This window comes from Alligator sinensis, unplaced genomic scaffold, assembly GCF_000455745.1.
Source record: "Alligator sinensis unplaced genomic scaffold, ASM45574v1 scaffold971_1, whole genome shotgun sequence".
Taxonomy (NCBI): Eukaryota; Metazoa; Chordata; order Crocodylia; family Alligatoridae; genus Alligator; species Alligator sinensis.
In genome coordinates this window covers 811,238-824,759 of record NW_005842559.1, presented here as the reverse complement: position 1 = coordinate 824,759, position 13,522 = coordinate 811,238, and the positions used below count along the sequence as shown (strand labels likewise).

General features: G+C 37.3%; 1 protein-coding gene across 7 annotated transcripts in view; it reads right to left on the bottom strand.

The window, feature by feature from the left end:
* Positions 1 to 13,522, bottom strand: part of MYO9A (myosin IXA) — a 320,527-nt gene that overhangs the window by 195,759 nt on the left and 111,246 nt on the right. For 6 of the 7 annotated variants that reach the window (XM_025214001.1, XM_014524020.2, XM_014524018.2 and 3 more), the window contains 3 exons: positions 11,987 to 12,086; positions 8,808 to 8,864; positions 3,576 to 3,673 (listed from right to left, as the gene is read on the bottom strand). In XM_025214001.1, coding sequence (XP_025069786.1) covers positions 3,576 to 3,673; positions 8,808 to 8,864; positions 11,987 to 12,086 — 255 coding nt within the window. The remainder of the gene's footprint in view (positions 1 to 3,575; positions 3,674 to 8,807; positions 8,865 to 11,986; positions 12,087 to 13,522) is intronic. The other variant, XM_025214004.1, reaches the window with a different exon arrangement.

Below are 13,522 nucleotides of genomic sequence, written 5' to 3'. Positions count from 1 at the left end.
GCTGAATTCGATGTTAAGGCTATTATAATCAGTTGGTTTAATTTTCTCCACCCGAAAGGCTATAGCTTCTCACAGAGTCATTTCTGTAGAGGCTGTAAATTTTGGTTCAGTTTTAAAATAGGCTCACAGTCCCCCATCCTGGCTAATCTACAGTTTGTTTCTGCATAAATGACACTGAACAACTGAATTAAAATCCTCATTATCTGAATAACTCCAGTGAACAAAACAAATGAGAATGTTCTGTATAAATAGCCTTCCCTACATATTAATGGCTACTTAACCAATCTGTATATTAATGACAAACTTCCCTAGAAATACTTTCCTATTTTTAACTTCTACCCCATTGATAAAAAGATACTGAATAGCATTGGGTCAAAATTATATCCTTGCTGGACCTCACTAGGAACATGCCTTTTTGATTATGAGTCTTCATTAACTGTTTTGAGATCTACCAGGTAATGATTAATCCATTTAATGTGCCACACTAAATATTGTATGATGTTAATTTCTGTTGGAGATGTAACACAATGAAGAAAAAACCCAGATTGGCTTTCAACTACCTAGTTGGATTTGCGGAGACAGTAGTTACTAAACAAATCTTTTCAGGTTTATAATTGGATACATCTGATATGGAACTCAGGGCAGACAACATGGCTTCAGGCCTGGACAGGGCACTGGATTCAGGAATCAGGTGTTATTTCTGGCTCCACCACTGCCTGCTTGGGCATGACAACTTCAACCACTTTGTGTCTTGCTTTCCGTAAGTGTAAAACAGGGCTCATGATAATGACCTCCTTTTTTGAGGGTTTGAGATCAAGATACGAAGAGTGCTATTAGCTATTAGCGTTAATTATTTATTAGGACAACAAACAGAGCACCCTACTGCTGGTTTTAGCAGGCACTTCTTACAGGACACATTTTTTAAATTGCTTTGTTTTCTTTATAGATGTCTCAACCTAATATTATTACCCTTTTTTTGGAAAAAGCAAATCCACAAAGCTCAACTACTTTTACTTTTAAACACTGAAGATGTTTTATTAACTTGAAACACTTTATTAACATGAAAATTACAACTATACGTATCTATTTACAAGTTTAATAAACTACTGTTTTCTTGCATGCATACCAGCCTCTGGCCTCTTTACTTACTATTCATTCCATCCAGGAAGAGCACACACCAACTGCAGATGCTTCCTCGGCCTGACAAAGGGTTTTTAAACCCAAAAGCTTACTAAGCAAAAGTTTTCCAACTATTTAGTTGGTCTAATAAAAGATATCAGATTTACCCAAAGAACCTTGTCTGCCAATTCAACTCCCCAGCTTTTTGCAGAGTTCACATATGACAGATATTATGTGGAGAAGTTATTGTGCAGTAAAAGCTAGTGTGTGAATCCACAGTGTACTACATGTTCCATATGGACACTCCTAATGGATGGAAACTTGCTCTAATTGTTTACTAGCTTACTGTGTTATAATTTCCCTGTGTAGACCAAGCCCTAAAAAAAAAAATCTCATCACCAAGCCCACTGTGTGATGCACAAGGAGTCATCTAGGCACAGAATACAAGAAGCTACTGAATACTGTATTGTTCCGATTATAAGTCAACCTTGGAGATAACATGCTCCCATATTTCCAGGTTCAATTTTAAGAAAAAAACTCTCTCTCTTCCAAATAAGTTGATAGCTATAAATTAAGTCCTCAAACTCCTACTGCCTTTCCAAAATCCCACAGGAGAATCAGTTAAATGGACTAAAAACATCATCATAAAACCTTCATTGAAAAAAATCTGATTTGATATTTTTATTGCATGTACACAAATACTGCAATCACAAAGGTCTAGGGCCTGACTATAGGTCAACCCTGCATGTAAGTCTAATGTGATTTTATGGTTCTCGAAGAAAAAATGTCAACTTATAATCAGAACAACGCGGTAGAGTTTAGCAGTAGTTCGTTTCTGTTGTACTAAGGAGTTGTGTCGACTGGAACACCGTATTTATGAAGTACAAATCTATTGTCTTCTCTGTTTGAGTACGTGCATCCAGAGCCAACCCTGGGGGTGTGTGGGACCTGGGGCATATCAGCCTGCGGGGCCAGGGGGGAGGGGGAATGGCCGGACCGCGAAGCCGGTGGCTGCACAGGGTGATGGTACCCACAGCATGTGCCGATGGCACTGTCTGCAGGGCCCTCCAAAGCATGGGGCCCAGTGCAGTCGCCCCGATTTGCTCCCCACAACAGACGGCTCTGCAGGCATCAAACTGTACTGTAAACCACCCAGGGCGCAGGGGGAGAGGGGGGGTGACTGGGGTGTTCCAGCCCTGACCCTTGCTGATGACTTTGAGGGGCTGCAAAATATGGCAGGGCCCTCCCACTGGGGGCCTAAAAAAAGGGCCAGCCACTGCCAACACTACTACCCAGAACAGAGAACCTACTTGTTATTCCAACACAGTCTAAGAGATGCAGGTACAGGACTGAATGTGCACATGAACAAGGAGTTTCTCTGCAAACATGGGTATTATGGGGGAGGGAGAATGGAGGTGGGGTGGGGCAAAGACTATAACAGCCTTCTTTCCTTTCTTGGCAATGCTGTGGTTTTCACACTTGTTTAGGAAGCATGAGATAAAATAGCTTTACAGCATCAACTATTTTCTGATACTTGGGGTAAAAAATGGTTATTTGGAAGGTTGGAAGGTCTATGTACAGGATGGTCAAAGTTGCACACCATATTGACAAGGGTTTTTAAGCTTGCTGTTTGTTTAACTTTGCCTAGACCCAGAAAAAAACTCTTTTTAAAAGTTACATTAACATTAAAATAAACTGATTGCAGTTAATGTAAATGTTAAACATCATCACTTACATTGGGTGATAAGCAAGGTATCAAATGGAATTAATTCAATTTAAGAGTAAAACAAGACAAAGTTGTCATCCTCCCCACACTTACATGATTTCTATAATATTTCAATGGTTCCTATTATGTTAATTTGATAATCACTGATGATAATTTTTCAGTTTTTCCTAAAGGAAAACCCTATCCAAACTAGATGGACTTTCTGTAGCCTGATAAAGGCAGCCATCTCATTCCTTTATTGCTTTATGACCAGATTGATGAGCACATTTTCAAACAGATTTGGGTCAACTGTTTCAACACAGTCTTCTCAAGGCTTCTAGAAAAAGCCTGCTACACGATCCACATTTGCACACAATCTGAATCCAAAGGTTAAAAATTAGACATATACAAAAGGTCAGAGGCAGGATTTCTGAATGAATTATCATTTGAATTCAAGACATGCAGAATTAGGCACTTATATTCACAAGCAGTTCAAAAATACTTTTAAGGTGCTGGCTTCATAGAGATGTCCAATTTGCACAGACCAGATTGCTACAGAAACAGAGTAGATGCACTTCTGCTTACATCTTGAAATAATGTTTACTCCTTTAATATATGAATTGTCAAATGTCATTACTCCCTGTCACATCAGCAATCTAAGTTACATTGGGCACAACAGAGTCATATTGCTGTAAATTAGACATATTTTCTTGCTCATTATGCATGCTGTTAAACTGGAAGATGAACTCACTGCCTGCGAGTCTTGGGAAGAAACCCCACCATCTCCATGGCCAGCTGTAAGCGCTCAAAGTCATGCTTCAAATCTTCCCCTTCAACAGAGAAGCAATCCTGTTTGATTCAAACACAAAGATGAAGAATTAATAAAAATGAAGTCCAGAATGTGTGTGGATGGACAATCCAGCATTACATAAATCCCATTTGGCACTTTTCATGCTTTTCTATCAATGACTAGAATATTTCCAGTCTGCTGCCTGGATTTTACATACAACTAATTATAAATAATAATTAACTATAGCTATTCTGTACTAACTCCTGTGTGGACAAACTCACCGTGCACTAAGAATGACTTTGTGCAGTTAAGTTTGATCCACTCCCTAACCTAAACCATAACAAGGTACTTTCAATACAAAATAAGAACATACACAAAGAAAGATAGTGTGGAATAGTTAATTCTATAAAAGCTATTTTGAATTATATCCTCAGACAGAGAAGCCCTTTCTTCCACCCTGCCTTAAGTCTCTCTAAAACAACAAATCAGCTATGAAATTTTAACTGAGCAAGCACTTTGAGAAGGCCTTGTCTACATGAGGAATTTAGCGTGCTGTAAAGCTAGGGTGTAAATTTACACTACATTGATTGCTCTTCACTGGCTCCCCCTGTGCATGTCTAGTGAACATTAAGAGGGCCTTTGAAAATGGAGCGAACTACTTCATGTGAAAAAGCCCTAACTGCTCATGCTCAGCAATTAGGTGGCTTAAAACAGCCCTGAGCAAGCACCCCAGCATTGCTCTCCGGCTGTCTCACGGCACATGCCCAAAACTGCTCTAAGCCTTTGCACCCCCTAACTAAGGTTGCCAACCCTCCCAGATTGGCCAGGAGTCTACTGGAATTGGCATCGATCACCCAGTGACTACTGAAAGCAATCTGGGAGATTTATATTGTGAACAGCTTGAACAGTACAATTAATAACATTACGTCACGTTGTGGGGGAAAAAATCTCCCGGAATAGCTTCAGTCAGAGTTGGCAACCATACACCTAACTGCTGGGTATATATAAAGCAGAAAGAATTGGGGCAGGTTTGTTTCTCAGCTGTGCCCCTGGATTTGGCAAAGAAGTTATAGACATGGCCTAAAAGTGTCCACACAGAAAGTCAGAGCAAATAGCTAATGCACTGATTCACAGACTGATTTCCTATAAGCAAATTTCTTAATGTGACTGACACCCCTTACAGAATGTGAAGAATTCCATTAAAAAAAATACTTAAAGCTTTCTCTCAAATGCATTTTTTAAAATTAAAATCAACTGGTTAATTTTCTGGGGTTAGAATAATGAATTCTGGATTGCTGCATAGTGAAGACGTTTGAATGCAAGTTATTTTTAGTTAGTGCCCTGGAAATGCTAGATGAAAGGAAATTTGAAATCTTAGTATAATTTATAGTTTAAGTGTGCATAAAATAAAGGTCTGTTCAAAACAGCATCTACAATTAAGCTAACTGCCAATACAGGTCAGAGTTGTGCGCACGTATCGTCAGTGTTAATAATTTGCATGCAAATCATATTACCTGAATGTTTAAGCGTGCACACAATTTGAACGAGCAGTTTTGAAAAACAAACCAAAAATGGCTAAACGACCAGCACAGGAAATATCACCAGACTGGCATCAAATTGGCACATGACAATGACTAGTACATGGAGCTCATATAGTCTCATGCTCACTTACAACACACAGCGTGAAGTTGTAATTTCATTGTCAGTAGGTAAATACAGATAAACTTTCACAGTCAACTCACTGACAATTCTCCTTTAAGGAGACAAGGCTTTCCTCTTTCCTCCACGTTACTTAACAGGATTATTGTTTTGGACTAATATCTATTTATCATTAAAAAAAGCACCTTTATTTTAAATCTTAGTTCCAATAAGCAACCCAAACATACAGGCATATGAGGCAATATTCTGTGGAGTATCTGGTTCTCCATAACTAAAACTGGGTGATGTTCAACCTAATTGTCATAAATCCTGTTCATCTGGAAAACGGTTGTTAACATTGGTTTCAACCGGCCCTGTGCACAACAATCAGCAAAACAATATTATAGTGACAAAGTGAATTTATAAACATAACCGATTAACAGTAAGTGGGTTTAAACAGTGGATTTAAAATCTAATGCAAAAAGTAATATGGGCAGGCTTTAAGTTTTAGTTTTTAATTAGAAAAATCTATTTGCATTCCATTAGAATTTTCTACTTTTGTGCTGAACTCAGTTGATACCTGAACACAAACGGATAGATTCCTTTTAGGTTCTCAATGGATTTATGCATTGATATCCAATTCAATAAATGGTGAACTTCAACATAATAGATCAAAAAATAGAAGCAATGAGACCAACTCATTGTACTCCATATATGTCAGAAATAGGATTCAAAGGCTTTCACCTTTACAACAGCAGTTTGATCTTGGCCAAGAGTGATAGCAACCAAAAGTCATTAGTAACTAGTGGTTGGCTAGTAAACTGCATAAAGTAAACTGTTAAACTTAGTCAAATATCTAATGAACAAATGCCTGCATCAGAAAAAAAAAAAATCAGTATGAGAATTGGCTTCCTGTTGGCAGATCCAATACACAAATAATAAATAAATGAAGGAATAAAGATTAAGGAATCAATAAGCCAACAAGGGTAAATTTCTTTGTCTAAATAATGTTTGAAGATAATTTGAGGAAGCTTTTTTAATCCTGCCTGTGCTGAACTTGGAAGCCACAGACAAATACATGCATTTAATTTCTAGGACTGAGATGTGGCAAGAGTATTTAAAAAAAATAAAATAAAACACTAAACAAACTGAAATGCCTACATTCCACTGGACAATCTTATTGCACAATTTCACCTCTTTGAAATTAAAGCAAAAGTTAATAGTGAAACTACCACAGCTAACTGAGAAGCAATACCTCCAAAGCCAAAGGCAATTTGGTTAACAATTTACATAACAATTACCAAGCTCGTTAACCCATATGGAAAGGCTTCTTGCAAATCATTTACATAAAAGCAGATGCTCGCTCTGTACACTATTTCATCTCCAGTATGTTGCCACAGTTTATCTTCTTTTTTCATAGTGGACATCTATAAATCCAGAACATTCATACTATTATGGTAGACAAATGTGAAAAGAACAAACATCTGTGCGCCAATCAATCCAGTCATCAGTATTCTGTTTATGCAATTACTTTCTTAGCTTTTTCAACTTTGGCATGACAGGCCAAGTGCCCTGCTTACTAACATTAAGTTGAGACAATCCATACACTTCCACTCAAAAGTTAAAATAATATAATGCACTTCTTCACATAGTATGATGATAGAGTGCTTTTTTTTTTTTTTTTTTAAGTTTTAATTCCCTGTAGTCCCAGCAAGGTCACAGGGTAGACTCCAGAATGTATATCTAATAGTGAACAAGCGCTGTGTTAGTAAGAATTCTGTGCGTGTGTACTTGCACTCACTCTCTCTCTATTCTGTAGTGTTATTCCAGTACACTGACAAAAGAGAAAAAAAAGAAACACAGAATTAAGGAAATACCTAACATGTAATTATAAACAACATTTTGCTGCTCAAAAATGGGCAATGCAATGCTGAATTTTCTGGGTCTGCAACAGCTTGTTTTATTAAATTGTTCATTACTAGCCCTGCTGGGAGGTAAAGAGAACATCTTATTCAGCCTCTCTTATGCTTTCTAGGGCCCCTGTAGACCTTCAGGTAGAGGCATAACAGGATCTGATGTGTGATCCACACAATCATGTATGGCAGGAGGCACAATTATGGGATCCAACATCAGATCCTATCACATCTTATTACCGGTGCAAGGGGAGCCCAGGATCAACATCCTAGCAGCTGTGTGATTCCTTGCCCTGGCGTATGATACACCTCTGCGGCTGAGAGCCCAGTCAGCTGACAGGACCCCCCGTCACAGGGGCATAGACCCTGCTACACGTGTAAATTAAAGCTGGATAGGAACCAGCTATGAAGTTATTACACATTTACCAACTCTAACTTTATAACTGGATGGACCGTTTTATGGTGTGACGGTTACTTTGCATGTGTAGCTAGTCTAAATTAATTGCACAATTAACCAGCTAAATTTTGTAATACATGTAATGTGTAGAGGGGGCCTAGAATACAATTAGTTGATTGCTAGAATCCAACAGTTCTCTGGAACTGGCAGTATATTATTTGGAGAAGATATTTCTCTCTTTCCAGAACACTAATTTAATATTAAAACTTTTAAAGACTTAACAGTAGAGACAGTGCATGGTGAAAAAGTCTTGTTTTCATTTTTCTCTATTTATCTACACAATGATATACGATACCATTCATTTCTAGAAGTTTGGTAGACATTAAGAAAGCAGAGAATTAGCAACAATATCATGCAATTAGACTTGGAACATGCTTTTAGATGCGAGACAAAACTGACAAAGAACACCACAAAGACACATCTACAGGCCACACAAGCCAAAAGCGTATTTCTAATCTGAGCCTCTGTCATGTCACTTAATTGCATACAGGAAAAAAAACCCTTCACTCTTTCTTTTTTTGGTCATATACATTTAGAAAGGTGTTGCTATTGAGCTGTCTTCTTTCATATAAAATGAGCGTAGCTATTTTAAATAAGGATCAGTTCGCACTTGAAATTAAATTCGAAGATCATTTTCTTACACTGAGTATATTGTTTTTGTGCAACAAATTGGATAAAAAATGTGCTGCTGCCGCCATTCTGAATGGACAAGAAAACAAACAGATAATCTTTCAGTGGTAGTTTATTTAAAACCTTGATTTGCAGTTCTTTGAAACTGAATTAAAATATTGTTCTATTTTCACATACAAGATATTGCATTACCATAAATGTGTACACTATAGAATATCTATTAAGTAACCTACTGCAGTGTATTACACTTTGGATAAAGTCATCTAACACATAATTGGTTAAAATTAGGTAGGTATATCCAAACTATATCTAATCTGTTAGATAACGCTTCCCAGATGACAATGACCAAAAAAAAAGCATTGTAAAGATCTGTTCCAATGTAATATGAAGATGCAAGCAGTCTCAATGAAGGGAAAACCTGAGTAATATTTTGGTGGTTCTGTTTTAAATTAATTCAGTTTTGCTTTCTCCCTGTGCCTTGGTGTAGCCAAGATTCAAGTGAGCAAAGTAGCACCCTACACCAGCAACACAGAATGCGCATGTACTTGTACTGACCGGCTCAGAGTCATAGTAATAATCATCCCAGCTCTGTCTGAGAGGTTTCTTTGTCATCTGAAAGCAAGGCAAATTGAGTTAAACAGCATTCAAACCAAACATCTCCCTCTCTCTGGTATCTGAGATGGGAACAATGCAAAGTTACTTGCAAAGTCAGCAAGGATTTTGCATGTAATCATGAAAAAAAAAAATTTAAATGTAAGGAAGTATTTGAGGTTGTAGGAATTATTTGCCACATTTGTCATACTCTGATCTAAACTTCTAATTCTCTGAACATGTGCAGAATTTGTAAAGATATTACAAATACAAATTTATCTATCATAATGGGAGCCATTGGTTTACCTAAGGAGTTATCTGCCCAGCTAAGCTGGAGACCAAGGTCTAATTTTCATTCCTTTTACCACAGGCTCTGAGAAGTGATATATGTTGCCAAAACAGATTCCCATGACCAATGATAAAGCTACATTGAAGGCCTTCTAAAAAAGACCATATTTCTTTATTTATGCATTCATTCAATGTCCTTCTTGGCCAAAAAGACAATGATGAGGTTAGAAAAAACTGTCTGGAGAGGGGAAAACATGGGAGAGTCTTAGGACTAAACAAACACAGGAGGAAGAAAGCAGCCCCAGGGCAGAAATGTGGCACAATACATTCTGTTGTGGAAATTAGACTAATTAAGGACCCAGTCTTGCAAGGTGCTGATTCAATGAGGATACTCCCTGGTATTATTCAGTACCTTGTAAGACTGCAATGTGAACATTTAAATAAAAACTTATTTGAATGGTAGGCCAAGTCAGACCTGAGAGGAAATTGTAAATGGCTTTTTAATTTCTTTTCTCAAACTGAAAGGCCCTTTGAATACTGGACATTTACAAAGTTTAGAGGATCTATTGTTCAAGTAATCTAACTGTCACCCCTTAGTTAAGTGCCAAGATAAGGCTAAGCCACATGGCCCACCTGGCTAAACCACACCAGTTTCTATAAGGCAATGGCACACAACTTGGGGACTTAGCTAACAGCATATCTGACTACTTCTGACTCCCTAAACTAAATAATCAGGTACCCATTTGCAGCTGGGTTGACAGGGGCAGGTGGAGGGGCAGCCTTCGGTAGGAGCTGGAGAGGTTTCAAGCTCATGCCTTCTGGAGTTATATGGTAGGACATCTTAATCACTCTGCCAGTATGCCCCAGCTCTCATACTCAACACAAAATACTGTTTTATTTGGCTCACCCCAGTGGGCTGAGGCGCATGGGCAAAAAAATAGGTAAAAATAAAAGTTTTGCTTTATTAACTTTCCTTTTTTTCCTGTCAATAATTGCTAATCTCTGTCCTCTCTTCTCATCCCCTTTCACAGTAGGGGATTCTAAGGCATCTTTAAGAAATTCTTCTGTTAATATGAGTGTTGAAAGCTGATTCTGTTACTTTGTCTTTTCATATTTCCATACATTTCTTCAACAATCCTCATCTTCCCATTTTCCATCTCTCTGTATTTTTCATTGTTACCATTGGAAGGTTGTTGCTACACCATAGATGGAAGGCACTGGCCTGAAATACTATGCTTAATAATTCTAAATAAGCCAGTTCCATATAGATCCACACTGGTAAAAATCTCTCTCTACCCATATACCTATCTAAGCTAATCATGTCAAACCAAATATTCATGCTGAACTAAGCACAGAATCTGCTTCCATAATTAACTGATGCATGTGGAATCTCCATACAACTCTATTTATATCCATGTTCCTTTAAGGAAGGATGAAAAATGGATGCTTTAATCGAAAAGATCTCTGCCTTTTACTTACCCAGCACATTAGGCTCTTTTGTTTTGACTTTTAGTTTTAAATGTTTTGACCTCTATTTTATTACCTTGAAAAAATTAAAGGAATGAAATAGAAAAAGCTGTTTTACAAAAATATGAGGGTATGAAGACTATCCAACAAAACCAATGGAAGTGAGAAAACATTCTATCCAAAAGTATCTTGGCTCTCTCAAGCTTCAAAATTGCAGCACAGATGGTGCATAAAGAACATACACTATTCTCAAACCTCTGCTACACTTAAGCACCAACACAGTATTTAATAGAGCAAATGCCTTAAGCTTTAACTTCCTATTTGCTTATTCAACGGTGTGAAATTCTTAATGTCATTAGATGTAGGAGGTAATCATTATAACATTGTGTTTTGACTTTGATAGATTTTTTCAAGGTCTTTAAAAGTTATGACACTTCTGGAGAGTTAATGCCATATTATGAAGTCAACCTTTTACATTTTTTAAAAAGCTTAACAGATTACTTGCAGCACACTGTGTTTACATCTTTAACGCTAATTATAAATCTAAGAAAGGCAAATTAGTCTTCATTAGTAGCCAATGAAGAAACTAATTTATACTGCATGTGATCTCAACTTCAGGAAACAAAAGGACAAATCAGAACAAGGAGGTGAAGAGATCTAATAACCAGTGACATGCAAGATTTTAATGTCAAAACTCCATTAGCATTTGTGGGACCTAATGTCTTTCCTGGTAACACATCAGTGGCAAAAGACACCCCAAAATCTTTACTGTCAATTATGTTTTCTGTTGTGCAAACTGAGTAACTCCACAGTATCTCACCCATTTAAAATTTATGAGAGTTTCCACATTTGGTTTATATTAGGCTTGTTGCATTGTTAAGCTACAAGAGAGTCATGCTGCCAGACAGCCATGAAGTTAAAAATTATGACTACATCATGCAAGACATTTATATCCTACAGACCCACTGGTAAGAGATGGACACATCTCTATCTAAACAAAACTAGACAGAAGACAAATATTAATTGGTAACAACATTCATAAGGCAGCAGGTAAAAGATTACTATAAACCCTTTAAAAGATTCTATTCACTATATGGCTTGCATTTTTATTCTTCTATACCTTGCTTAAGGGAAGGCAAGCAGGTAGCAGCAAAATCAGCCCATTTCCAATACTTGAAAAAGGGCAAAAACTGATTTCCCATCATAGACTCCAAAAGCCAGAGATCATAAAGTCTACCACTTAGATTATTTTCTATATTCACATTCAGTATCATCAATACAGAAAACAGCATGTCATTAAAAGAGAACAGTCCACCATTCCAAAACTAAACATTAAGCAACTCCTTTAAAAAAAGCTGTCATCCCTAGAGCTGCCTATCTATTCCCACCTGATTGAGGTAATGATACTCCTCAGGTTGTTTAAGGTGGAATGCAGATCTTTCTTCCTCACTCGCTCCTGCCAGGAGGTAATAAAACACATGGTAGTTCCTGGTAATGAATAAAAATTATGTTAACCTTCAAAAGTAGTGTTAGCACTGAGCACAGAAGCACACATATGCACTAAGAACCTAATTTTGAAATACAGGTATTCACAGTTGCTTATAGTTTGAACACATATACTGTAATTTATAAAGGACCCAACTGATGTAGGTGCACAATTCCCACTGATTTTCAAACAAAATTCAGGTACCTAGCATCCTTAGGCCACTTTGAAAGTTCAAGCCTTTATTACCAAGAGGATGTGCAGATGGCTGCTTCCAGGTGTAGCTAGCCACCTGTATGTAAAAATAGCTGGACTCATCAAATGTCCCACCAGCACATGAAGACTAATGTTCTTCTTTTGAAGATTCAGGACAGCAATCTGCTACTGACTGGCCTCATTATATGTGCACTATAAAACCTGTAAAGACTGTCCATGCAAGGGAACAACAGAACACAAAGCTGAGATCCTCCATGTGGATGAGAGAAGTTGACCATCAGACCACAGTTTACAGCACTTATTTTTATTTCATATCACTTCCCTGAGCAAGCGTTAATTCTTTTGTTACGCTTCTAAATACAGCACACTGCATTTAAGGGCACAACCTTTTTTCAGTTCTTGGCCAACATACTTACCTGGAGCATGCACTTACACTAACTTAAAGAAAATAGTGCTCATCATCTATAGGAAGAGCCAGAGCTAAGCTTTTCACACCTCATTAGGGTTCCTTCCTTCTCAGAGAACCCTATGCTTTTAAATGAGTAAAGGTGATGGCCAAGTAAAGGTGATATCTTTTATTAGACTAACTAGAAATTTGCACAAAAAAATTATAAAAAAAAATTCCTTTTAAAAGCAGCCTTGAAACTGAGAGCTCCTCATCAATTTCACCAATTTAGCAGAGGGTTCCTAGGCACTTAACCAGTATGCAGGTAAGGGCTGCTTGTTACCAAGAAGCCAGCAAGTAACCAACAGGGACTAGTACTCTTTTATTCGGTTAAGGAAATTACACATTTAATTAACTGTATATCAATTTTTGTGGCTATTTAGCTACCAAATAAAATACAGACAAGTAAAGACACCAACTCATTGACATTAATGTGTCTTCTCTGTGTAGGCAGACTTAAAGGTTTGTGATAAGTGCCCATTTGTAATCAGTACAGCCTTTAAGCTATTGAGAATATTTTTCAAGGGGTATACCTACTTAGTCTCTTAAAATGAACAGGTACAGTCATACAGCATTGCAAACCTCACCAGGGATGAATAAAAGAAGAATACTTTTCAAGAGACCAGAACACAATCTATAGTACTAGAATGGAGGATTCCCTTAAAAAATTTTTTTTTTAATAAATAAATAAATAAAAATCAGAAGATGGGAGAGAAAGGGAGTGACGATTAGATAATGCAAAGGATATAGAAGGGAATAAAATGGTAAGAAGGGAAAGAA